Source organism: Capra hircus, chromosome 7, assembly GCF_001704415.2.
Source record: "Capra hircus breed San Clemente chromosome 7, ASM170441v1, whole genome shotgun sequence".
NCBI classification, from domain to species: Eukaryota; Metazoa; Chordata; class Mammalia; order Artiodactyla; family Bovidae; genus Capra; species Capra hircus.
In genome coordinates, this window is record NC_030814.1 from 3,236,009 (window position 1) to 3,261,463 (window position 25,455).

A 25,455-nucleotide genomic window follows, 5' to 3' on the forward strand; every position below is an offset into this window, starting at 1 on the left:
AAGAGGAATTGATAAGTAATTATTTAACTTTGGTATAGCTATTTAAAAAGTTATTTGGAAATCCCGCTAGAAATATGTTGACTTTGTTATTTTTGGACCATTCAGCGAAATCTCTTTGTTTACAGCTGGGGTCGAAATGCAGAGAACTGAAAGACATTCATTTCGGCCAGTGTTACAAGATCTCAGATGAAGGCATGATCGTCATAGCTAAGGGCTGTCTGAAATTACAGAGAATATACATGCAGGAAAACAAACTAGTAAGTACTTCTTATCATCCTTCTGTTTTTCATTTAACGCTTGAATTCCTTATAACTCAGTGTTATCAGTTTTTTTCTGCTGATTTCTTTTGGTGGTTTAGAGGCAAATTCTACTTCAAAGAAAGAATCTTCTTAAAACAGTGATTTTTATAATTTGATTTTATAATCATGTGGATGCTTGCTTGTATGTGGTACTTATGTGTTAAAAATTCTTCATTAGCATGTGCTAATGTGTTTTTTCTAAACTGTGACAGTGGTAAAAATTAATTGGAAAAAATGAAATTTGGCTGCCAAACATGAGTATGTAGTTGTCATTGCTTCTGGTTCCCCTAGGGATTATAGTAATTTTAGATAGTTAGAAATTTTTAATATTCAAGAAGATGTACATTTGTAAAATAGACCCTTTCACTTTGTATGGCGTAAAATGGAATTCAGTAAATTGAGACAGATAATCTTGGTAGTTACATAGGTTTTAGAGTGTTACATAGAATTTATATTATATTTTAAGCACATGTGTAGAGAAGCATACACACTGTTTTATAAATATATTTAAAACCATGTAATTTTCTCTTTTTGAGATATACTTTGCATATCATAAAATTTACCTTTTTAAAATGTACAATTCAGTATTTTTTAGTATATTCATAAAGTTAAACAGTCATCATCACTGATTCCAAAATGGTTTTATTATCCCATAAAGAAGCTTTGTGTCCATTAGCTGTCCGTCTTCATTCCGCCTTCTGCTGCTGCTGCTAAGTTTCTAGCTCATGGCAACTGGTAATCCACTTTTGGTTTCCATGGATTTGTCTATTCCAGACATTTCATGTAAACAGAACACAATATGTGGTCTTTTGTATCTACCTTCTTTGCCTGACCATATTTTTTCAAAGTTCATTTGTGTTGTAGCATGTATCAGAGCTTCATTCCTTTTTATAGCTGAATAATATTCCAAATTCATTTAACTTTGATTTGATGAGTATGCAATATAGAAAAAGAAAACTTTTTAACAGAAAAAGTTGTCACTGCAGAGGCATTAGGAGAGTTCTTGATGTTGAAAAAATACTCTACATTAAAATGTAGGCAAGGTGGTCCTGACCATGTATCAGATTTACAAAGAAGATGTGCTTTTTAACTGTATCTACAAAATTAAGAGATCTTTTTTTGTTGCCCCTCCCCCCTAGAGTTAGTTTACAAAATTTAGTAAATACCTCTCACGTATTAAGGTAAGTTTTGAAAAGTCTCTAAGAAACATCAGCACTTCAAGTAACATAGTGCTTTTTTTTTTTTTTAAAAGATTATAGTAAGAAAAAATTTGAAACACTGAATTAAAAGTATATGCTTTTATTAACACATAGAATTATATATTTCTCTAAAATTACATAATAAAAATACTTCCTATTCCTCTTTACATTTAATACAATTTTAATAATCACTCCTGAGTCTGTATGTTCTTTTGGAGACAGTAAGGTCTTAGGGGTCAGAGAGAGTGAATTTTTGAATCCTACATTGTGACCCTGGGGAGGCTACTTAGGGTTTCTGAATGTCTTTTGCAAATTGGACTATTAGTATTTGTCTTTTTGAGGGTTGTGGTTTTGAGGATTAAATGACATAATGTCCTTAAATTGTGCAGTATTAATTCTGACTCATAGGAAACATAAAAAAGCTAGTGGTTTTTATGAGATCTTGACTGTGTTTGTCATCTGTTTCCAGTTTACACTCAAGATAAATTAAAAGGTGGTAATCCCAACTTACAGTTTTTATATTTCTCCCATAATGGAAACATTTGTTGACTGATTAATATTTGTTTTCTTGTTGAGCAAAACCAGAGAAACATTTTTATTTTTTTATTTGTCTTTAGGGTGAAAACCTTTTATTAATTAGAGAAAACAACATAAAATGAAATTTAAAATTGACATTTAGAAAGGGCAAAACAAATCCTACCTGATCAAAGTCGTGTTTGTTTGGTTGTTCACTTTTAATGTCCCAAATCAACATTACAAAATACACAGGTGGCGCCTCTGCACCTAGGCCAGTTTTCTTTACCTGTCTCTTGAAATGTAGCCGTCTGTGAGCCACTGATTCCAGGAACATTTCAGCCACCAAGAAGCTGACTGATCTACAGCTTTGAAACCCTGCCCCGAGCATAGAATCTCACATACAGAAGACGCTCAAAACATCTTTGTTTCAGTGGAAAATTTTGGTCAGTGGTTTCTCAAAGGAATTGACCATGTTTTTTGAAGGTTCTAGTTATATTCAAATGTCCTTGATATTATGGTCCATTAGAAAGATATTATGTACTTAGATGCTAAAGGAAATAAGTTTTTTATGTAGTGTTATTCAGGAAACATTTTGATTTCATTGTAAATTTGAAGTAATTTTTCCTATATTTTAGTTCAGTGAAATTCTTTCAATTTAGAAAGAAATTGAGAATCATTTGAACTCTTTCTGTTGGACAGTTAAGCTGTTGTAAACTCATCTCCCATAGGAACTTTGGTTTGTATTTTTAGGAATTATGAATAAGGAGAAATATTTGAATTACTTGCAAAGCTGCGATTTTAAGTAGTCTGGGTTTTTTCTCTCTGAGATATATTATCAGTAGTTCCTTAGCAACAAATATTTTAAACAGGGTAAGTAGAAATAATAATCTGGTTAATGACAAATAATATTTATATATGTGGATATGTAATTATACTGTATATTTAATTATAGACAGGGACAGTAAAGGTCATTTAATAGAACAAACAACTAATACAGATACTTAGGAGAATATTGTGTTTGAAAGGATGCCAGCAGAACTTTACCTGTACAGATAGATATTGATCATTAGCCCAATTATTTTGCTAATTCTCGTATCAGTCTTCTTAGGAAGAACCTTCTCGAGAGTGTTAGAGTTTCATTGTGTGGCCTGAAAACAGTCACAGTGTGGTGCTTTTCCAAAGCATAAAGCTTGCTGACTTCAGAATGTCAAACTGTGTGCTTTTATATACACTGACTATTTGACTAAGTATATACCGTTTTTAATATTATATCTTGGCCTTTAGATGGCAGCATTGTCTTTGTGTATTTCACTGACATAGCTTTTGTGTCCTTCATGTAACTGTAAAGATAAAATGCTTGTACATGGGTTTTTGCAGATATTTATGGTTTATTTTTAATTTTGTCGTTTAAATGATTTTAGGGAAATTTTCTTTAAAAACATGAAATGCTTAGCTTTATCTTGAATGTTACATGGTGAACTTGCCATCTTACCCAAAGGAGCAGAATATTTAAGTGTGCTTATTTGTGGCACTGTAAGTAAGGTAGACGTTAGAATGGGGAAAGGGATGCGTTATTTACCAGAGGGAGCTTTATGCAGGCGTCAAGTGAGGACAATGACTGGACATTTGTGGATTCAGATGATTGATGGTGGAGCAAAGAATTGAGGACTTAGATGTAAAATCTTCCCCCTCAAATAATGGGTTTTTGTTTTAGTCATTCTTTGAATGAGACAGGTGCCGTGCACCTAGATTGGATGTATCTTGCGTTTTCTATAAAATGTTGTATAGATTATAAAAACAGATCTGAGGAATACCACTATAACGGGTGTCTAGCATATTGTATACAGCCATCTGTTGTCTATTAGCTATAGCATTAATATCACTTCTGTGCAGTACTGGCTACAGAATTATTCTAAAGCCATGTTTAGTTTGTGTATATAGTTATTGATGATCTAGAAACTTCCGTAAGTGCATTTTCTCTGCTTTTTAATTTCCTTGCTCCAGATTCTGCTTCTCTACATTTTGAACAGACGTTCTTTGGGCTCCTTTTCATTTAATTTTAAAATGATGGGGTCAGATAGATTATCTACATTTGCTATCCAACTTGATGTCTTGAAGTACTTATGTCTTAAAGATGTCTTAAAGTTTTATGATTTTGAAAATGGTTTCTATCCTAAGGCTTAGGGTCAGCATATTTACTATATATGTGTTATACTTATTTGGCTTATTTTTAGGATCTTCTACTTTGTAGAGTTGAGTTATAAACTAGTATAGATTTTGGAGTTACCCAAGAAACTAGTAATATATTATGAATAGATTTTAGAAAGTTTTCGAGAAATGATGAATGTTTTCTGGTTAAAACTTGATTTCCTGTCAGGTAATTATGACTTTTTGTTTTTTTCAACCCCCTGGTAAATTATTTTGCTAGTTTTATAATTCTGTACCATCTCCTTTGGCTCCTGCTGTAACATTATTTGTAACATTGTTTTTAATGTTACTATCCTTTGGAGGCCTACATGTATGAAGTAGGATCTAAATTTACCTCTCGGTTTCCTTCTTCCAGGCTGGAAGCATTTTAGGGAATGAATGAAGCAAACACTTAAGTTTGAGTTGAAATGAATTCATCCCATGATCCAACTGTTTCTTATCATGTGATGCAGTTAATTATCTTAATTTTTGTACTTTGATCTCCTTGTTTGTAGAAAGGATATAATACTACCTCAGACTTGTTCTTAGGCAGATCAGACTAAAAGAGATTGAGGTGAAGTACAAAATGTTGTTCAGTCACTCAGTTGTGTACAACTCATTGCAGCCCCATGGACTGCAGCACGCCAGGCCTCCCTGTCCATCACCAACTCCCAGAGTGTACTCAGACTCATGTCCACTGAGTCAGTGACGCCATCCAACCATATCCTCTGTCTTCCCCTTCTCCTCCTGCCCTCAATCTTTCCCAGCATCAGGGTCTTTTCTAATGAGTCAGCTTTTCACAGGTGGCCAGAGTATTAGAGCTTCAGCTTCAGCATCAGTCCTTCCAATGAATATTCAGGGCTGATCTCCTTTAGGATGGGCTGGTTGGATCTCTTTGCAGTCCAAGGGACTCTCAAGAGTTTTCTCCAACACTGCAGTTCAAAAACATCAATTCTTCAGTGCTCAGCCTTCTTTATGGTCCAACTCTCACACCCATACATGACTACTGGAAAAACCACAGCTTTGACTAGATGGACCTTTGTTGGCAAAGTAATGTCTCTGCTTTTCAATGTGCTGTATATAGCTCCAAATGCAGAAGTCTGTATTAAGACCTCTTCCCTTCCTCTCCCGATCGGAGTTCGCTTTCTGGAGCCTGCCAGTCTGCACTGGCTGTTGTCAGCGCCGCTGTCACTGACGGTTTCTAATTTCATCCATTAGTTGCCCACAGTTTAGTTCTTTATTTTTGCTGCTTGCTGTAATTTGAGGTTGTTGAAGCAGCTAAGTGAGTAGATTGGTAGCCATATTATCATCAGCTAGGGTAAGTAAGGTAAACATTTGCATCAAAGCTTAAATAGCAGTAACTAATTCAGCATCCTATTAAGGCTTGTCTTTCCTGACTCTTTCTTTTCACCTTAGAGTGAATATATTAAGGGATTTGGTCCCCGCTACCCTCCAATACCCCCACTACATTTTTGTTGTCTTATTCCTCAAATACTCTTTGAGAAGTGAGTTTACTTGTAATCCAGACATAAGTGATGTACATTTATGAAGGATTCTATTTTATAAGTACTCACTTTTGGCTTCCAAAGTCTCCTAGGGTGGATATTCATCTTCATTGCCTTTCCCCTCTGAATGGACAAAACATTTACTTGCATCAAGAGCGGTAGTTTCCAGTAAACAGTGATGCACAAATATGGCATTCTAGAGAAGGTGACATTAAGTCATTAAACTTCATCTTGTCTTTGCTACTACATTTCAGAATTTTGCTTTCAATTTTTGATATTTAAAAAGACTTAGTAGTGGTTATCTCACTGAGTGTTTATCATGTACCCAGGCACAAAGTAGTTTTACATAATTAATTTTCACTTATTCCATTTTACAGATGAGGAAATTGAGCCCTCGAGAGATTAAGTAACAATAGATAAATGTCACAGTCAAGGTTTTAACCCAGATCTGTTGGATTCCCAAGCATTTGTCTTCAAGACCTTTGATTGCCTGGATGCATCACAGATGGAGCTAAATCTATATGTCTTTGAACCAAGCCGTAATTTCCAAAAGGCATTATCCCTCTTAAAACATTTACTGACAGGTGCTGTAAGCCATCAAAGGAGGAAGTTAATTGTTAGCATGAGCAGACGATCCTTTTGCTAGAATAATAACTGATTTTAGGGGGAGCTGCTAATACTAATAAGAGATACACTGAACTCTTTTCTAGGAAAATTAGTAAAATTGTCAAAGAGAAGAAGTGTCTTCTGGAGAGTGTTCAATCTTGATATTAATCCTGTATAAATATAAACGTAATTTTATTAGAATTGCACTCATGCAACGTTTTTTACTTTCCACAAACATAATGTATTTTTTATGAAGTTTGTGTTTAGAAGCTAAATACTATTTCATTTTTGTCTAATAGATTTAATAAAAATTCTAATGAGTTAATGAACTGAGAGCTTTCCACTCTATCCCTTAACTCTGTTTCAGATGTTGATTTGGTGCAGTTAAAAATGGAATGCCTACTGTGTGCCAGGCACTCAAATAGTGTTAAGGAATTTAAAAAGTTATACTGCCAAAGAAAGGGTATCCTTTTCTAGTGATAAGTGCTGTGGAAATGCCAGTCACAAAATAAGTGCTTCTGTGAGAGACCAGGGAGGAATCCGGAAACCCTATAAATAGTCGGTGGCATTTGAATGGGGTCTTGATTGCTGCTTAGCGATGTGGTGACTGCGATGCAAGCAAACGTTCCTGTGAGGAAAGTGCCGCTCTGGGAAATAGCACTGACAGAACAAGGCGTTAGGAAGACATGTGGCATGTCCAGTTAGAGGTGGGGTCAAAGTGAGATTAGGATTTTATCATAATTGGGTCTGTGAAGGAAGGTAGGGACCAGGTTGTTAAGTTTCTTGAGTGTTATGCTAAGAAATTTGTGTATCTCTTGGTAACTGGGATTGTAGTTTGAGATTTCTAGTTTGAAATGTGGTCAAATATTTCAGTCTTGTATGTTTTCTGATTTTAGGAAATTAAAAACATTCAAAATACTGAAAAGAGTAATAACATCTGTAATATATGCCCGTCACCTAGACATCGACAGTTGTTAGCCTTTTTGTTAAATTTGTTTCTTCTTGAATTAATAAAGCAAATAAACTTGAAGTCTCTTGTCTTACATCCCATGTTACCACTATCTCTTTCTAAAGGTAACTACTGTGATGATCTAAAACACTTAAAAAACCAACAGCTTTAGCAAACGTGATGGATACCACAAGCAAGAATCTAGTCTTGCTCAGTGTGTGGCCCCAAGTAGTTTGTGTCTGATGCTATCTGGCCACCTTCTGGTCTCACACAGTTTGTCAGGCTACAGTCTCCTTTGTTCACTTCTAAGTTGTTTTTGGTATCTAGCTTAATGAGCATGTAATGCCTTCTTTTAAACTTTTAGTGTTCTATGTATGGATGTGTCTCCTGTTTAACCATTCATGTTAAGGGACCCTTATATTGCTTCCATTGTTTTGCTTTATAGGTAAGGTTAACAATAAAAGCTTTGTGTAAATCTCTTGGCTTATCTATGAAAATTTCTCTGGGAGCTAGTCTACAAATGTAATTAAAGGGAGCTAAGATATCAGATACATTTTGAAATTTTTGATAGATGATGTCAAATTGCTCTTCGTGAGTAACTGAAATCATGGTTTACAGGTGTATCTTGCTGATGGATTGTCAACTCTTTCAAGGGTAAAGAGTACCATGTTTCCTTTTTATCCCATCCACCCACATATTGGCACATAGTAGATAATAAATGTTGGTTTAGTGACTAATGGCTTACTGTTGTATTGAATATACTTTTCAAGGTATTTCTTCTAGCATTTTGGGAACATGCTTTAAAAAGTGGCTGGGCTTAAGCTTATAAATAAAAGCTTGAAAAATAGGTTAAAGATGGAGAGTCAGTGGTTTTCTGACTTTTCAAGTAAGTAAATTTCTTTGATCTAGTTACTCTATTAATGATGCTCTTCTTCATGTATCAAGTTTACCTAGCCAAAGTCATTAATGTTCTCAAGGGTTATTTTCTGGGATAATATTTCTTAACAACATGCCACTCTGCTGAACTAGAATATAATTTTATCCTTGTCAAAATTACATTGACTCATACCTTCTTACCATTAATAAAATTGGTTTTATTTTGTTCAGTGATATTCAAAAGATCTACTTTAATTAAAAGCTAGAGTTATTTGGCAAACTTGAAAAAAAGTTAAAATGTTACTTGGCATATTTTTCAGTCTGCAGAATGAATGCATTTTTATTCATCATACCTTCTTTGGTTGAACTTACCATCTCTCTTTTAAAACTGCTTTTCTGTTTTCCTTCTGTGGGTATCTTTTTTGTCAGATGTCTTGGTAAGGACTTAACTGAACTGTATTCCTTCATTTTAAAGGCATAGAAAACCATAAAGAGTGCGTGCGTGCGTGCGTGTGTCTCTCTTCTCCTGTGTACCGGTGTGGTAGAGGGCAGGCAGCAGCTTCCATAATATCCAAATAAGTTTTCTTTGGATTGTATCAGTTTTGTTTTTTGTTTCTTTTTTACCCAGCATGTTCATTTAACTAATTGTATTAATTTAATGACATTGAATTTAGTTCACAGATTTTTTGGGGCCCATCAGCTGATGATAGGAGTTCCTCAGATTCAAACAGAATCACAAGTTGAAGTAAGCTTGGTATTAAAAACTGATACAGATATTCCAGTATTGATAATGAAGAATTTATTATAGCTAAAAGTTTTATTGTTGTTTAGTTGCTAAGTTGTGTCTATTTAGCGACCCCATGGACTATAGTCTACCAGGCTCCTCCGTCCATGGATTTCCCAAGCAAGAATACTGGAGTGGGTTGTCATATCCTTCTCCAGGGGATCTTCCTGACCTGGGGGTCGAACCTGAGGCTCCCATCACGTTTCCTCGATTGCAAGCGGATTCCTTACCACTCAGCCACTAGGGAAACTCAGAATAGGAGACTCAGTATTTGCATATTGTTAAATTTTTTTTTTTTGGATCAGATTCTAGATTACTGAAAATAAATTTATTCTGGGTTTAAAATTTATAGTTGATAGATTATCCCTAGTATTGCAATTCTTTTACTGGTGTTATTTTCCACTTACATACTCTATAGTTTAGATCCTTTTTTTTTTTTTTAGTTTACTTTACTTTTTGTTAGTTTTTGTTTACATTTTCTAGGAGTGCATATTAAAAAATCAGAAAGAGGTTTGGAACAAATCAAATTATTTCTCAAATATAAATGTTAAAGTGCTGTCTCAGTCTCTGTGCTCAAGTGTTGGCAAGTGGGTTGAGATAAAGAGCCAAACCATTAGACTTAGCAGAGAGAAACTTTATAAGGGTGAGTGACAGTGGGATGCTGGGAGTACATTATGTCTGCCTTTTATGAGCACACGTTCTTCAGTTGCCTTTCTAGGCTGTCAGTCAACAAGTGAGATGTGGTGCTTGGATCTGGTGAGAAGTTTTGGCTTATAGCTATCACAGAGGTGTTGGTGTATTAAGATACACAAGACTTAATTCCATTTACTGTTTTTGTGATTAGGCTTTAGGGGAGAAGAATTTCCCTTTTTCTAAAATGTGCCTTTTAGAAGGTCTTTTATAAACTATAGTTGAATCTGGCTACCAGGTGATAAGATGGTTCAAGTATTTTATTATAGTTATTATCAAAAGATGCATTGTCGTGAAAGTGCATCTAAGACATCCTGTGGTAAGGACTGTTCCTATTTCTGCTGCAGAGTTTGCTTATCCCTACTACCTATATTGTTTCTTTTTGCTATCTTTCTTCATGTTCATATTAAAGGTCTAGAATGAATTACCCAGATGAGAGTATTGGGGTGAAATCTTTTCCTTGGACTGTACCTTCTGGTTTTTAGTAGCTGAGAAATTGAGGCCAGATGAAATATGTACTATTTTGATATTGCTTATTTTTTAACCCTCCAATTGCTTCCTATTTTATGTAGCCACGTAAAATTTAGGTTGCAGAAAAGACCAATATTGTATTTTTCTTTAATGAGTCCTCTCCTTCACTGTTTTTGGTTTCTAAACTGTGGTAGAAATCAGTTACTCCAGGAGAGTCCTCGGGAGTAGAAAATTTGTGGAGTCCATTGTCAGGTTTTCATTGACTGTTTTTGATTTAAGCATAATATCTACGTATTTATCATTCACTGTAATGTGATACATAAGTGAATATATTGAAAATCTGTAATCCAGAGATAAATAGTTATATATCAGACTCCTAATTAAACTGTGTCTGGGTGATTATTCTTATTTTTTGGGCTTCCCTGGTGGCTCAGAGGTTAAAGCGTCTGCCTGCAATGCGGGGGACCTCGGTTCGATCCCTGGGTCGTATTTTCCCCTTATTGAATATATATCTCTGAGAAAACAAAGAGGAAGGTGTATATTTAAATTCATTGTTTTAAAAATGCCTATCAAATGACTACAGATTGTAAAATTGTCTTCATCATTTAATGCTGGTTTTTTGCTTTGACTCCTCTGAGAACAAGGTATAATTAGGTTAAGCCGTGACTTGTAGGTTCACTGAGTGGGAACCAAAATACAGTCCCATGCCTGTTTACTAGGTTAATGCTAACTTTAAATATTTGACCCTGGTGGCTCAGAGGATGAAGCGTCTGCCTGCAATGTGGAGACCCGGGTTCGATCCCTGGGTTGGGAAGATCTCCTGGAGAAGGAAATGGCACCCCACTCCAGTATCCTTGCCTGGAGAATCTCATGGACGGAGGAGCCTGGTAGGCTGCAGTCCATGGGGTTGCAAAGAGTTGGGCATGACTGAGTGAGTAACACTTATAGATAGTTTGATATTTTATATGTTTTAAGTTCTTGCAGGACACAATTTTATACACACACATATATTGATATATTAATAAGTACTTTTTAATCATATGTAATTGTAGTCAGTTCCATTGTATAATCTATGATATATTTTCATAAACTATAATTGTTTCAAGCTTATGAGTGAAGAACTTAAAGGAAAACAGTGTGAAAGATAATGGTATGTTGTGTATTCCACTGGATTCTGTCATGGCCTAAGACATTTCTAAAGGCTGGCTTTGTTATTTTTTATGTCTACAACTCAGAAATACTCTTGCTAAACTACTGTATTCATCATTTCAGGAACTTGTGGGGGTCGACTACAAAAATTTCTCCGGTTACTTGTCTCTGTTCTCATGATGTTCTCAACTAGTCTATTTACTCTACATTCTCTGTTGCCGTCTTGCTTTCTTCCAGTATGTGTTCAGGCTGAGCAAACGATGATTTTTTTTGGTTAAATGTTCTTTAAGAATTCAACCACATTTATTACTTTCTAGTACTCTGTCAGCTTCCTTTATTATTTCTTATTAATCCATTGATAATTTGTTGTAGGTTTCAAGGCTTCAGTCTAATCATGTAAGCTTCTTAAAAATGGGGATGTCTTTTTTTAAATTTGTATATAGTAACTGACTGTATATTTGTTAATGTTTTGACTAAATGATTAAAAAGTAATCTTTTTATACTTAAAAATTATAAATTTCCTGAAAAGGACAGTTAGTTAAGGTGAACCATTCTATTCTGAAGTCCATTTGGTTTTCTTCTGGAAAAATTCTTTTTGTGCCCCAAAGAAAGATCTTAAAAATTAATATCTTTAATGAGGCACATGTCAGTCACTTTAAGTATGATTATTTTTACTTTAGTATATATATATAAGATACCTTTTAGGATAAAAGGTTCAGTTTTTATTAACAGCTAAACTGGTGAAATATATTTATTCTGTAGTGGTATCAAGTAATTTTCATTAGTGTTCTTCCCAGAAAAATGGCAGTCATACTTTGAGGAAATAAAATCTTTCCTCAAAGATAAGAGAGAGGTATGTCCTCCTCAAGAATTAAGTAGCTGTTAAGAACTGACTTTTGAAAACTGACTCAAAGCTTGAGACTTTGAAGTTGCTTTCTTTTCTTGCAGATTGCCTGTTAGATCCTTGGTTTGCACTCCATCGAGGGCATCTGAGTTGTTTCAGTGCTTTCGCCAGTGTGTTTTCCTTCCTTGCTTTCAGAAAACTCTAACAAAAATCTCTTGAGCTTGCTTAGGATTGTGGTCCTCTTTCTGTTGTCATTTTTAATCACTTGATTTTTCTTAAAAAGATGAAAGTCAACAAATTGCATTTATGTTTGTTTAGAAGAGCTTGCTTTTATTGTTGCAGTTAGAAAGAGATAAGTATAATATTTGATACATATCTTGATTGCATAGTATCCAGAAAATGTATCAAACATATCTGGCATTAAATTTAATTAGAATATTGACATTGCATGCTTTCAGCATGATATACCATGCAGAAGATTACACTGACAATTTTTAATACTTTATATTCTTATTTTTTAAGTATCATGAATTGGTTCCATTTGTGTTATTATCTTTTGGTTCTTTAATATGTCCTAATAGTTTTATAGAATCAAAAATTAGGGAAAGAATACAGCAAAAGAAGCATAGATAGGTATCTTGTTAGAATAATGTTGTTTATTTCTTCATTTTCTTGGAGAATTAAGTGGCGTTTGGAAAACTTAAGGAGAAAATTGGGCAAGTATTGGCTCAGCAAGCTGTATTGTTTATCCTTGGATTAAATTGTGCTTTTTCAGTTTAGAAGTGCTACCTTTTTCTGGTGTACTTAGATGACTTTCTTCTGTAAAGTCAGTCCAACTGTGTATATAAGCATCATCTGTTTTTATATGTTAGAGTCTATTTAAAACCATCAAATTATAATAATATACTTTATGATACTTTTAGATTACTACAGTCAAGATAGACATTTTTTTTTCCTTTTTAAGAAGAGTAAAATAGTGCTGACTATTGGTCAGTATTAGTATAGGAGGTATTTCAGATACAGTCATTTTCAAAGGTGTAAGTCATTTGGGTGGATTTGCCCAGTGGCACAGTTTCATTCTTCAGATGTGACAGCCTTTCCCCTTTCTCTCCATCAAGGCATATCTTTCTTTAGCTGTTGTACATACTAATTTCTCCAGTTCTTGGAATTAACTTGTAATCACCTTCATGCTTACTCCTCACATTTGACATTTTGTATTTATTCATGTCTAAAGTTAGTTATTTGTTTTTATGCATTATAATATTAAGTTTGCATGGGTACATTATTGATCAAGTACTTCCTTCTTCTGACCTTTCCTTTCTTAAAAAAAAAAAAGTGACTTAACCTTGAAAGTGATCTTAGAAGGCCTCTAAACCTGCTTTCTGCAAATCCTTTTATTGCATGCCTGATGACTCTGTGTGTGTGTGTGTGAAGGTTATTTATTAATGAATATATAAGAACTCATGCAATATTCTAATGACAGTTGAAAATTTGTTAACGAAATGGTATCAAAGTGGTATTTGACCAAATTTTTAAAATTTCTAGCATTTAAAGTTATTGCTATTACTGCCCTAAAGGTTACATATACTCACCACATTGTTTAAACAAAACTGGAGGAACTTATTTTCAGTACTGATTAGTACCAAATTAGTGTGAGAATCCACAATTTAACAGTCTAAACCTTGCCTCTTCTGAATAGGTACATTGTTTTAGGGGACCTTCCCATTTTAGGTGGTGTATGGTGCTAAGTAGTGGTCCTGGTAAAACTTTTGTGGTTTCATTTACAATTAACATGCTCTTTGACAGCTGGCCTTTATTAATCTCACACCATGGGTTTGAAACTTTTTCCTTAAAGCTTTATAGTTGAATTACAATACATTGTGTCCTTTGTTTTCTTCTGGAAAAGGATTTAAACAAACTTTCTATTGCACCTGTTGAATATGTATTTCATAGTAAGCACCATGAAGTTTGCAGCATTTAAGAAGATGAAGAAGCAGAGATAAAAGATACATATTCAAGAAGGCTTGGTTTCACAGTTGGTGCATAATCCTTTCTGCTGTCATTGGTACCCTAACCCTGTACCTTCCAGAACAAAAGCAGCTGAATTGGAAATTGTGGGAGCTGGGGAGCATTCAGTTGGCAGCCCATCGCTTGGCCCATAGGCGTTGTCAGCTCTCAGTTTGATGCTCTTTATTCTTTCTGACAGATGTGAGGTAGGGTCTACGAGGGGGAAGTCATTACTAGAGAGAGGGCAGTGTCAGATCAAAAGTAACCAGTGATCAAACAAGGTAAAGGGCTGTGGAAAATAGGCTCTCTTTCTGGCCTCAACACCTGCCTGATCACTGAAGGGGATAGTTTTCTGTGTCAGGGCAAGTTGATTTTCTTTGATGTACAGTGAATTAGAAGTCAGAATGGAAGCTTAACTGGAGTGCAGAAGATTTTACATCCTAGTTCTTGAGCAGTTTAGATGTTTAAATGATTTATTTTAATTATCTAGACGTTATAGAGTCATTCTCTGTAGAATATAATGACCTACCCCTACTAACTTTGTTATCAGTATTTCTTTAGAGACAGTATTAATGAACAAGCAGATTTCAATATAGTATACTACAGGCTGAGAAGTCATCAAACTCTTTCTTTCAAACATCTAACTAGAACTAATCAGAACATTTATATAATTATAATGGTATATAACAAATGCTAAGCATAGCACATAGTAGGACCCTTCGGTGGTAAAATTTCAAAAGTAACTTCACTAAGTAATTTTAAAAAATTGAATTAACTCTTTCTCCCTAGTGGGAAAATTATTACTGTTATTATTAGAAATTATTATTGTATTTTGTCTTAAGGTAACCCTTTCTAACCAAATTATTTGAAAGAAAATTTAATGAGACAGTCCCTGAGGTTTTATATGTGTGGTTCTTTTCTGTGCCCTTTCATCTTTGTAGGTATGTGACAAAAGTCTGGAAGAGGATGATATTTTTATCTTCTGTTAGTTTTCTATATGGATAAATTGACAATTGAGGCATATTTCTAAAAATTTCAGTTTTTCTTCACATTAAGGTTAAAGATTTGACTGCTAATAGATTTCACTGTCCAATTTTTGGTATTGTAAATACTGCTGAATTTCATCCAGGCTTATAGTTAGCAGTCATTTGTCTTCAAATGAGAATTTACAGCCTTTAAAAAATTATTTTTAATCTAATAATTTATCTGCTTATCTTTGCCAAAAGTTTCATTTTTGTCTGTTTTTGATAATTAGGTAACATAAATCTCCTTTCTTCATTCAGGGTCTCCTTTTTCAGTATGTAATTTGACTTAGGAATTCTAATATTGACATTGAGTCAGGTGTCATAAATTTCTATTTGATTAATTTCATTTGGAATAAAATGTCTTCTAAATTAATATTCTATTTCTATTTTTGAAACTTTAAAATTTAAGAAATCTGACTACAGACTCATTACACCATCTAAATTTTAACATATTATCTAAGAGTGATATAATTTAGTAAATTAATCTAAGGAAAGTATGTTTCTAATCTTAAACTTGATACTATTTAAATCTAATTTTTAAAATATTTTCTGTTGCATTTTTATGTTCTTTTTAGATTGTTAGATGGAAGGTTCAGTGGCTCCATGTTGGTCTCTTGGATTTTGTAACTTCCATTTATAAATTGTTTTCCTAAATGTGGAAAATGAGGTCTTTTCTTCTTAGGTTTGATATACTGCAGTTGTAGCAATTCCCATTACTTGATTTATGGGTTAGAACATTTATTTTTTAAGTGGTAGTTTGTCAGGATTATCTAACTAATTACTAATTTGATATGGAGGTAAGTGAATTTTAACCTTACCAAATGACCTTTATGTTTTACTTACCAGTTTAGAGTATGTCACTGGTAGTTTAATAAATCCAACCACTGTCATCTTTCATAAGAATAAGATGATTGTACTCAATTTCTTTGACTTTTAGACATATTATGACTTTTTAATAATAACTTTTGAGGGAATAAAAACTTGCTAAATATTTGTATTGGTTTTAAGACTTTGATTTTGTGGTTAGTCGTGTCTAGACTCTTTGCGACCCTTTGGACTGTATGTAGCCCAGCAGGTTCCTCTGCCCATGGGATTTCCCAGGCAAGAATGCTGAAATGGGTTGCCATTTCCTCCTCCAAGGGATCTTCCTGATCCAAGCATCGAACCATGTCCTGCATCCCAGGTGGATTCTTTACCACTGTGCCACCAGGGAAGCCTCTGGTGATTTTAGAGTTACTTGGTTGTAGAATGGCTTCCCTGGTGGTGAAGATATATATATATTCATATCTGCCTTTATATTTTTGCAAATATGTTTGATTATACCTAGGAATAGTTCATACTCAGTACACAGGTATTTTCTGTATACCTAGGAATAGTCAGTTTAAAGATATGTAAATATTGAGTGAGCTAACTAATAAAATGTTTTTAGAGGTCACATTAGCACATTTCAACTTTGATTGCCACACATTTTTTCCTTTGAAGAAGTTGCAACCAATCATATCTGTAAGAATGTGGAATAGGAATAAATTTTGTACCAGTTTCCACTTTTAGAGAGTTTCAGTCTAAATGGCGATCTCAAATGTGTGCATATATGTGTGCTTATACATAAATACATATGTAATATATATATTTGTGTCTATATATTCAAAATAATATAAGATAGTGAAGTAATTTCAAATTAATGTAATTTGAATTTAAAAGGGAGTTTTTTGTTCCGTGGATTATGCTTCTTTGCTTTATGAAGGAGTCTGAGGTGTCCACACTGAGTGTTGATTTGTCTTTTTTTGCTCCCTAAAGTATATCTTAGTGAGATTGCTTGAGTAATAAATACAGCTGGGATTAAGTGTTTAGGGTTATAGTTTGAGAAGCTGCATGCAATTCATTCCGTTGTTTGTTCAGTGTCTTATAACGTGAGGCATACCTGAAGAAGTGGAGCAGTAAATCCCTTGCCTGCTTCTTAGAAGTGTCAGATAGCTTCAGGAAGATTTGGTGGTTTAGTTTTGGTCTAGTTCCTTTGGTTTTTCTCAGTGTAGACCAATCATTTAGGTAATTTATTGGAAAAAAAATTATTAAATACATTGATTTATAATATTTGGGGAAAGAGAAGCTAAAATTAGAGGCAAAGGTTAGAGGGTGGAATGACATTTTATACCCTAGAAAATGATATTGAAAGCCTGGAAGTTAACAGGTTAATAGTGCTAAAGTTACAAGTGGTGTAATTCTGGAAAATATGTTTTCCTTAGCTCCTTCATGGTTGTACACTACGTGGATCAATTATTTTCCATAAGTCCAATCTCCTCCCATTCACTTATTCATTCACTGAGTGTTTATTGAGTAATAACCACATACATGGGCTTCCCTGGTGACTCAGTGGTAGAGAATTCACCTGCTGTTGCAGGAGATGTGGGTTCGATCCTTGGTTTGCAAAGATCCCCTGGAGAAATGGCAACCCACTCCAGTATTCTTGCCTGGAGAATCCCATGGACGGAGGATCCCTGGTGGTCTAAGGTCCATGGGGTCCCAAGGGTCAGACACAGCTTAGCAACCAAACAACCACACACACTGCCCTGTGCTTCTAGACCCAGGTTTCCTTGGGTTGTGCCAGCCCGCTTACTATAAAGTAACTCAGTTAACATGAGCAGTTTCTTTCCATCCTGTTTACCTGTGGATGAGCCCACTGGGGAGGACAGTACCATTGCCCCGGCAAGCCATTGCGTTAGAGCTTGGACTCAGCCTTTCTTATATTGAAAACTACATTTTAAGAATATGAAAATAATGATGTTTAGATTTTTTTTTTTTTTTGCTAATGATGATAACCTCTAAGTTAGTTACCAAACTAAGGTGAAATATTTTGAAGATTAAAATTAAAAGGAGCTAGTATATGGTATGGGCTTCCCTGGTGGCTCAGAGGTTAAAGCAACTGCCTGGAATGCAGGAGACCCAGGTTCAATCCCTGGGTTGGGAAGATCCCCTGGAGAAGGAAATGGCAACCCACTCCACTACTCTTGCCTGGAGAATCCCATGGAGGGAGGAGCCTGGTGGGCTACAGTCTATGGGGTCACAAAGAAAACATGGTATATTCATTAAAATGACTTGCTAGCTTTTAAAGAAGACTTTGCTGTTAGATTTGTTCCATTGAGCTGTAATAGTATATGGGTAGCAGTACTTGAAAAATTAAATCTTATGGATTGAGTTTTTGGCATTATTTTGTTTATTTTAATTATTTAGTATATTTGTAAGGACTTTGCCATCTTTATCACACAGAGTCCTCCCTCATAAGAACCCTCAGTTATATAGTCTCTCTGGGCTTGGTGCTGGGGATAGCTAGATTCTGAGCAATTGCTTTCCTTTATGACTTACTACTGTGAATTTTATGAATGATATTATGGCCTCATTTCCCTCTTTTCTTTGATATCTTAGAAATCAAGAAACATAGTAATTGATGTAAAAGCACTCAGAATTTCTCTCTTTACTATAGAATAACTTTTTCGTTTTAACCCTCATTTTCCAGTGCCTCAGTTTCTACTTTTTTTCTCCTGTAGGGTGAATTTCCACGAACTGTCTCAATTCCTTTTTGGAAAGAGGAGGGATATACCTAAATATAAACTGAAGTACTTATATAAGTTTATTTTAACTTTAAAACACCTTTGTCTTTGAATAGGCAGTATGGTGTAATGGAAAGTGCTTTGAGGTTTGAATTAGGGAGCTATAGGTTTATATATATATAATGGGGCTTCCCTGATGGCTCAGAGGTTAAAGCGTCTGCCTGCAATGCGGGAGACCCGGGTTCGATCTGTTGGTGGGGAAGATCCCTTGGAGAAGGAAATGGCACCCCACTCCAGTTTCTTGCCTGGAGAATCCCAAGGACTGAGGAGCCTGGTGGGCTATGGTCCACGGGGTCGCAAAGAGTCGGACACGGCTGAGCGACTTCACTTTGACTTTCACAATCAGGTTTATATAAGGATTCTGTATCTTAGTTGAGCGACTTTGGGAAAATCCCTGGGAGGTGTTTGGTCATTTGTACTGAACACTCATGCGTACTAAGTTGTTTTAGTTGTGTTTGACTCTTTGCAGCCCTATGGACCATAGCCCCCCAAGCCCCTCTGTCCATGAGATTTCCCAGGCAAGAATACTGAGTGGGTGCCATGCCCTCCTCCAGGGGATCTTCCCAACCCAGGGATTGAACCTGTGTCTCTCATATCTCCTGCACTGGCGGACTGGTTCTTTACCACTAGTGCCACCTGGGAAGCCCATTACCTCAGGCAGTTTATGTGAAAGTGGTAGTCTTATATTAAGTGAATAGTGACACTTTTCCCATAGTCATTTATCTATTACACTATTAATAATATTGAAAGTGAACTGTAATTAAAAGAATATTTGAGAGGATCTTACAAAGTACTAAGAAATATAAGAGGCTTAAATAACCCTTGTCAGAAAAAATCTTCATGCAAGTTTAAAAAATTCTAAAAGTATAGAAAAGTACAAAATGAAAACTTCCTGCTAATCCATCTGACAATTATTTTTGGAAAACTTTTAATGCATATTCAAATATGTATACATATATTTTTATTTGTCTATCATTCCTTTAAAATTTTTTATTTAAAAAATTAAATTGAAGTAGAGTTGATTTACACTATTATTTTGATTTCAGAAATAGTGATGCCGTGTTTTTCTTGATATATGGCATTTAAAGTTAAGGCAGAACAGTGGCTACATATCCCTGTGCTGTGCAGTGTATCCTTGTAGCCCATTTATTCCATGCATGGCGGCTTGCATCTCATAAATCCCATACCCCTGTCCTGTCCTTTTCCACTCTGCCATCTCCACACTGCCAACAACTAGTTTCTTCTTTATATTTGTGAGTCTGCTTCTGTTTTGTTATAGGCATTTGTTTATATTTTTAGATTCCACATGTAAATGATAACATAGAGTGTTTGTCTTTCTCTGTCTTATTTTGCCAAGCAAAACAGCCCCTCTGGGGCCATTCTCATTGTAGCAAATGGCAGAATTCTATTCCTTTTCATGGCTGAGTAATATCCTAGAGTGGGCCTTAGGAACCATCACCACAAACAAAGCTAGTGGAGGTGATGGAATCCCAACTATTCAACTATTCCAGTTGAGCTAAATCCTAAAAGATGATTTTGTGAAAGTGTTGCACTCAATATGCCAGCAAATTTGGAAAACTCAGCAGTGGCCACAGGACTGGAAAAGGTCAGTTTTCATTCCAATCCCAAAGAAAGGCAATGTCAAAGAATGCTCAAACTACCACACAGTTGTACTCATCTCACACGCAAGTAAAGTAATGCTTAAAATTCTCCAAGCCAGGCTTCAGCAATACATGAACTATGAACTTCCAGATGTTTGAGCTGGTTTTAGAATAGCAGAGGAACCAGACATCAAATTGCCAACATCCGTTGGATCATCGAAAAAGCAAGAGAGTTCCAGAAAAACATCTATTTCTGCTTTATTGACTATGCCGAAGCCTTTGACTGTGTGGATCACAATAAACTGTGGAAAATTCTGAAAGAGATGGGAATACCAGACCACCTGACCTGCCTCTTGAGAAATCTGTATGCAGGTCAGGAAGCAGCAGTTAGAACTGGACATGGAACAACAGACTGGTTCCAAATAGGAAAAGGAGTACATCAAGGCTGTATATTGTCACCCTGCTTATTTAACTTCTATGCAGAGTACATCATGAGAAACGCTGGACTGGAAGAAGCAAAAGCTGGAATCAAGATTGCCGGGAGAAATATCAATCACCTCAGATATGCAGATGATACCACCCTTATGGCAGAAAGTGAAGAAGAACTAAAAAGCCTCTTGATGAAAGTGAGATAGGAGAGTGAAAAAGTTGGCTTAAAGCTCAACATTCAGAAAACTAAGATTATGGCATCCGGTCCCATCACTTCATGGCAATTAGATGGGGAAACAGTGTCAGACTTTATTTTTTTGGGCTCCAAAATCACTGCAGATGGTGATTGCAGCCATGAAATTAAAAGACACTCCTTGGAAGGAAAGTTGTGACCAACATAGACAGCATATTAAAAAGCAGAAACATTACTTTGTCAACAAAGGTCTGTCTAGTCAAGGCTATGGTTTTTCCAGTGGTCATATATGGATTTGAGAGTTGGACTATAAAGAAAGTTGAGTGCTGAAGAATTGATGCTTTTGACCTGTGGTGTTGGAGAAGACTCTTGAGAGTCCCTTGGACTGCAAGAAGATCCAACCAGTCCATCCTATACAAAATCAGTCCTGAATATTCTTTGGAAGGACTGTTGCTGAAGCTGAAACTCCAATACTTTGGCCACCGGATGCAAAGAACTGACTCACTGGAAAAGACCCTGATGCTGGGAAAGATTGAAGGCAGGAGGAAAAGGGGACAACAGAGGATGAGATGGTTGGATGGTATCACTGACTCCATGGATATGAGTTTAAGTAAACTCTGGGAGATGGTGATGGACAGGGAAGCCTGGTGTGCTGCCGTCCATGGGGTTGCAAAGAGTCAGACACGACTGATAGACTGAAGTGAACTGAATGCCTAGCAGTGAAATTGCTGGCTCATATGACAGTTCTGTTTTAGTTTTCTGAAGACATACATTTTAATTCAGAAAGGTACATCACATATTCTGTTCTACAGACTTCAGTATTGCTGAATACTTTGACTCTTTCCTTTTGTTCCCCATTAGAAATGATAATGCCTATAAATTTCAGTGGTTTTCTAGCAGAAGAATATATTTTCATATGTACCCTTTTTATGATATCTTGTTGATAATTTTCAAAAAACTAAGAAGCATGTCTTCTCTACATACTATCCTTCATTTCTCTGCCAAGTGTTTTTGTTTTTCTTTCAAATAGTGACCGTGTCCACTGCTGGAGTTTTTTGAGAACATCAGATAGTTTTATACTTAGAGGTGGGATAAGAATAAACAACGTACTTTAGGAACTCCTTGATACTCCTGTGTTCTGTTCTATCATTAAGGGACACGTTTTTCTTGTGAGAAGTGACTGATGCCTTCCCTTAGGATGGCAGGTCAGACAAAGGAACCAACGACACCTCTTAGTGCTTATTCTTGTCGAAAGGTTGAGCAAGGTAGCTTCTGTGTCAGAGATGTGTTGATTCCCATCCCAGCACGACCAATTACCAGGTCACAAGTTCTGGATTTCTTAAGCACTTGGATTTAAATTTTTTGAAGATTTGATTTCCTTAGGCTAAATGGACAGGAGTTTGAACAAACTCTGGGAGATAGTGAAGACCTGGAAGCCTGGCATGCTACAGTCCAAGGGTTGCAAAGAGCCTAACACAGTTTAGCAACTGAGCAACAATAGGTGTTTAAATTGGAGATGATACCATTTACTCTGCTTGACCTTTGATGAAGTTACGTGGATTGAGATGGTGTATATGTATCATCCAACAAGGCATCTTGGCAGATAGCATTTCGTAATTAAGTTAAACATTTAATGTGTAAGAGTTAAAAGTTTCTTTTCTTGTTAACTTCCCAACTGCCATTCCACTTCTCTCTCTTTGTGACTAAAGAAAACCTGGAATGGGGTCATTGCCAGAGGTTTGCTGGTGGTGAACATTGTTGTTGTTGAGCAGCTTGGCAAGTGGTAGAAGTAACTGTTGGTCATTTTGCACATTTGATAGGGCCCAGTCAGCCTTCTGTCTTACAGGGAATTTTTGGAAGCGTTATTTTAACCCCTGGTATTTGTGGTTTTTTCAAAACACTGTGTTTCTTTTTTTTTTTAATCTTTTTATAATTGAAGGCTAATTATTTAATAATATTGTGGTGGTTTTTGCCATACATTCTATCTGTGTTTCTTACTGCTTTTATATTTTGTACTCCTAGTAAATTATCCACAGTGGTTATTCCAGTCTGTTACTTTTTTTCATGAATTCCTATCATTTTCTTTGCAATAAGCTCCCATCATTAGCAATTAAATCCTCCTACTATTTAATGGAGAATATGGAAATCGATCTCACAATGGTGTGATCACTCACCTACAGCCAGACATCCTGGAATGTGAAGTCAAGTGGGCCTTAGAAAGCATTACTACGAACAAAGCTAGTGGAGGTGATGGAATTCCAGTTGAACTATTTCAAATCCTGAAAGATGATGCTGTGAAAGTGCTGCACTCAATATGCCAGCAAATTTGGAAAACTCAGCAGTGGCCACAGGACTGGAAAAGGTCAGTTTTCATTCCAATCCCAAGAAGGGCAATGCCAAAGAATGCTCAAACTACTGCACAATTATACTCATCTCATATACTAGTAAAGTAATGCTCAAAATTCTCCAAGCCAGGCTTCAGCAATATGTGAACCATGAACTTCCAGATGTTCAAGCTGGTTTTAGAAAAGGCAGAGGAACCAGAGATCAAACTGCCAACATCCACTGGATCTTGGAAAAAGCAAGAGAGTTCCAGAAAAACATCTATTTCTGCTTTATTGACTATGCCGAAGCCTTTGACTGTGTGGATCATAGTAAACTGTGGAAAATTCTGAAAGAGATGGGAATACCAGACCACCTGACCTGCCTCTTGAGAAATCTGTGTGCAGGTCAGGAAGCAGCAGTTAGAACTGGACATGGAACAACAGACTGGTTCCAAATAGGAAAAGGAGTACATCAAGGCTGTATATTGTCACCTTGCTTATTTAACTTACATGCAGAGTACATCATGAGAAACGCTGGACTGGAAGAAGCAAAAGCTGGAATCAAGATTGCCGGGAGAAATATCAATCACCTCAGATATGCAGATGATACCACCCTTATGGCAGAAAGTGAAGAAGAACTAAAAAGCCTCTTGATGAAAGTGAGATAGGAGAGTGAAAAAGTTAGCTTAAAGCTCAACATTCAGAAAACGACGATCATGGCATCTGGTCTCATCACTTCATGGGAAATAGATGGGGAAACAGTGGAAACAGTGTCAGACTTTATTTTTTGGGCTCCAAAATCACTGCAGATGGTGATTGCAGCTATGAGATTAAAAGATGCTTACTCCTTGGAAGGAAAGTTATGACCAACCTAGATAGCATATTCAAAAGCAGAGACATTACTTTGTCAACAAATGTCCGTCTAGTCAAGGCTATGGTTTTCCAGTGGTCATGTATGGATGTGAGAGTTGCACTGTGAAGAAAGCTGAGTGCCAAAGAATTGATGCTTTTGAACTGTGGTGTTGGGAAGACTGTTGAGAGTCCCTTGGACTGCAAGGAGATCCAACCAGTCCATTATGAAGGAGATCAGTCCTAGCTGTTCTTTGGAAGGAAGGAATGATGCTAAAGCTGAAACTCCAATACTTTGGCCATCTCATACGAAGAGTTGACTCATTGGGAAAGACTCTGATGCTGGGAGGGATTGGGGGCAGGAGGAAAAGGAGATGACAGAGATTGAGATGGCTGGATGGCATCACTGACTCGATGGTCATTAGTCTGAGTGAACTCTGGGGGTTGGTGAAGGACAGGGAGGCCTCGCGTGCTGTGATTAATGGGGTCGCAAAGAGTCAGACACGACTGAGCAACTGAACTGAACTGAAGTATGAGCTAAATCGTATCATCTATGATTCACTTTATTGCACGTAACAGACAACTTGACTCAACCCGGTTAAACAGTAAAAAGTTTATTGGCTCATAACTGCTGTGTGTGGAGTCCAGTCAGGCTTTGCATTGATCTGATTCTGCGTCTTTTACTGTGTATATATGGAGCCTGTTCTTTCTGACTCTGCTTAGCTCTTTTCTGACTCATCTTCAGTCTAAGTCTGGATCCGTTTGTAGTTCAGAGATTGTTGACGGTAGTTTCTAAGTACACGCTGTGCATTTTTGTAGTTAATTACTGTTTACTAGTACTGTTCACAACGTACCTAGTATGTTGTACTTAATTTGATATTTGGGTGCAAAGTATAAAGAAACAATTTTTTTATCCATTTACCTGTTAATGGACATTTGGGTTGTTTCCGGTTTTTCAACTCTTAAATATAAACTTTTTATGAATATTCATGAAGAAATCTTTAATGGGCAGAGGTTTTCATTTCTCTTGAGTGAATGCCTAGGTTTGATATGGCTGGGTCATGTAGTTTGTGTCACTTAAATTTCACTCTATGAATAACTGGCAAAGGATTTTACAGAACACTTGTAAACTACTTGTTTTCTGGTCCTTCCAAAGGTGTCTGATGCTCCGTTCGTGCTCCATCCTCACTAGCGGTGGCAGTGTCTGATTTTTACATTTTAGCCAGTCTGAGTGGACGTGTGGTTGTATCTCACTGTGGTTTTCGTTTGCTTTTCCCTGATGTCTAATGATGTTGAGCACCTTTTAATTGTGCATGTTAGCCATTACTCTCACTTCTTTAGTGAAGT

The 25,455-nt window shown here is 36.0% G+C and overlaps 1 protein-coding gene and 1 non-coding gene across 2 annotated transcripts in view; both read left to right on the plus strand.

Moving 5' to 3' along the window:
* FBXL17 (F-box and leucine rich repeat protein 17) overlaps window positions 1-25,455 on the plus strand; it is a 517,577-nt gene that overhangs the window by 45,284 nt on the left and 446,838 nt on the right. The window contains exon 4 of the mRNA XM_018049987.1: window positions 126-257. Coding sequence (XP_017905476.1) covers window positions 126-257 — 132 coding nt within the window. The remainder of the gene's footprint in view (window positions 1-125; window positions 258-25,455) is intronic.
* On the plus strand, window positions 18,001-18,072 carry TRNAS-GGA. The gene has a single exon. It is a non-coding gene; the product is annotated as a tRNA-Ser (tRNA).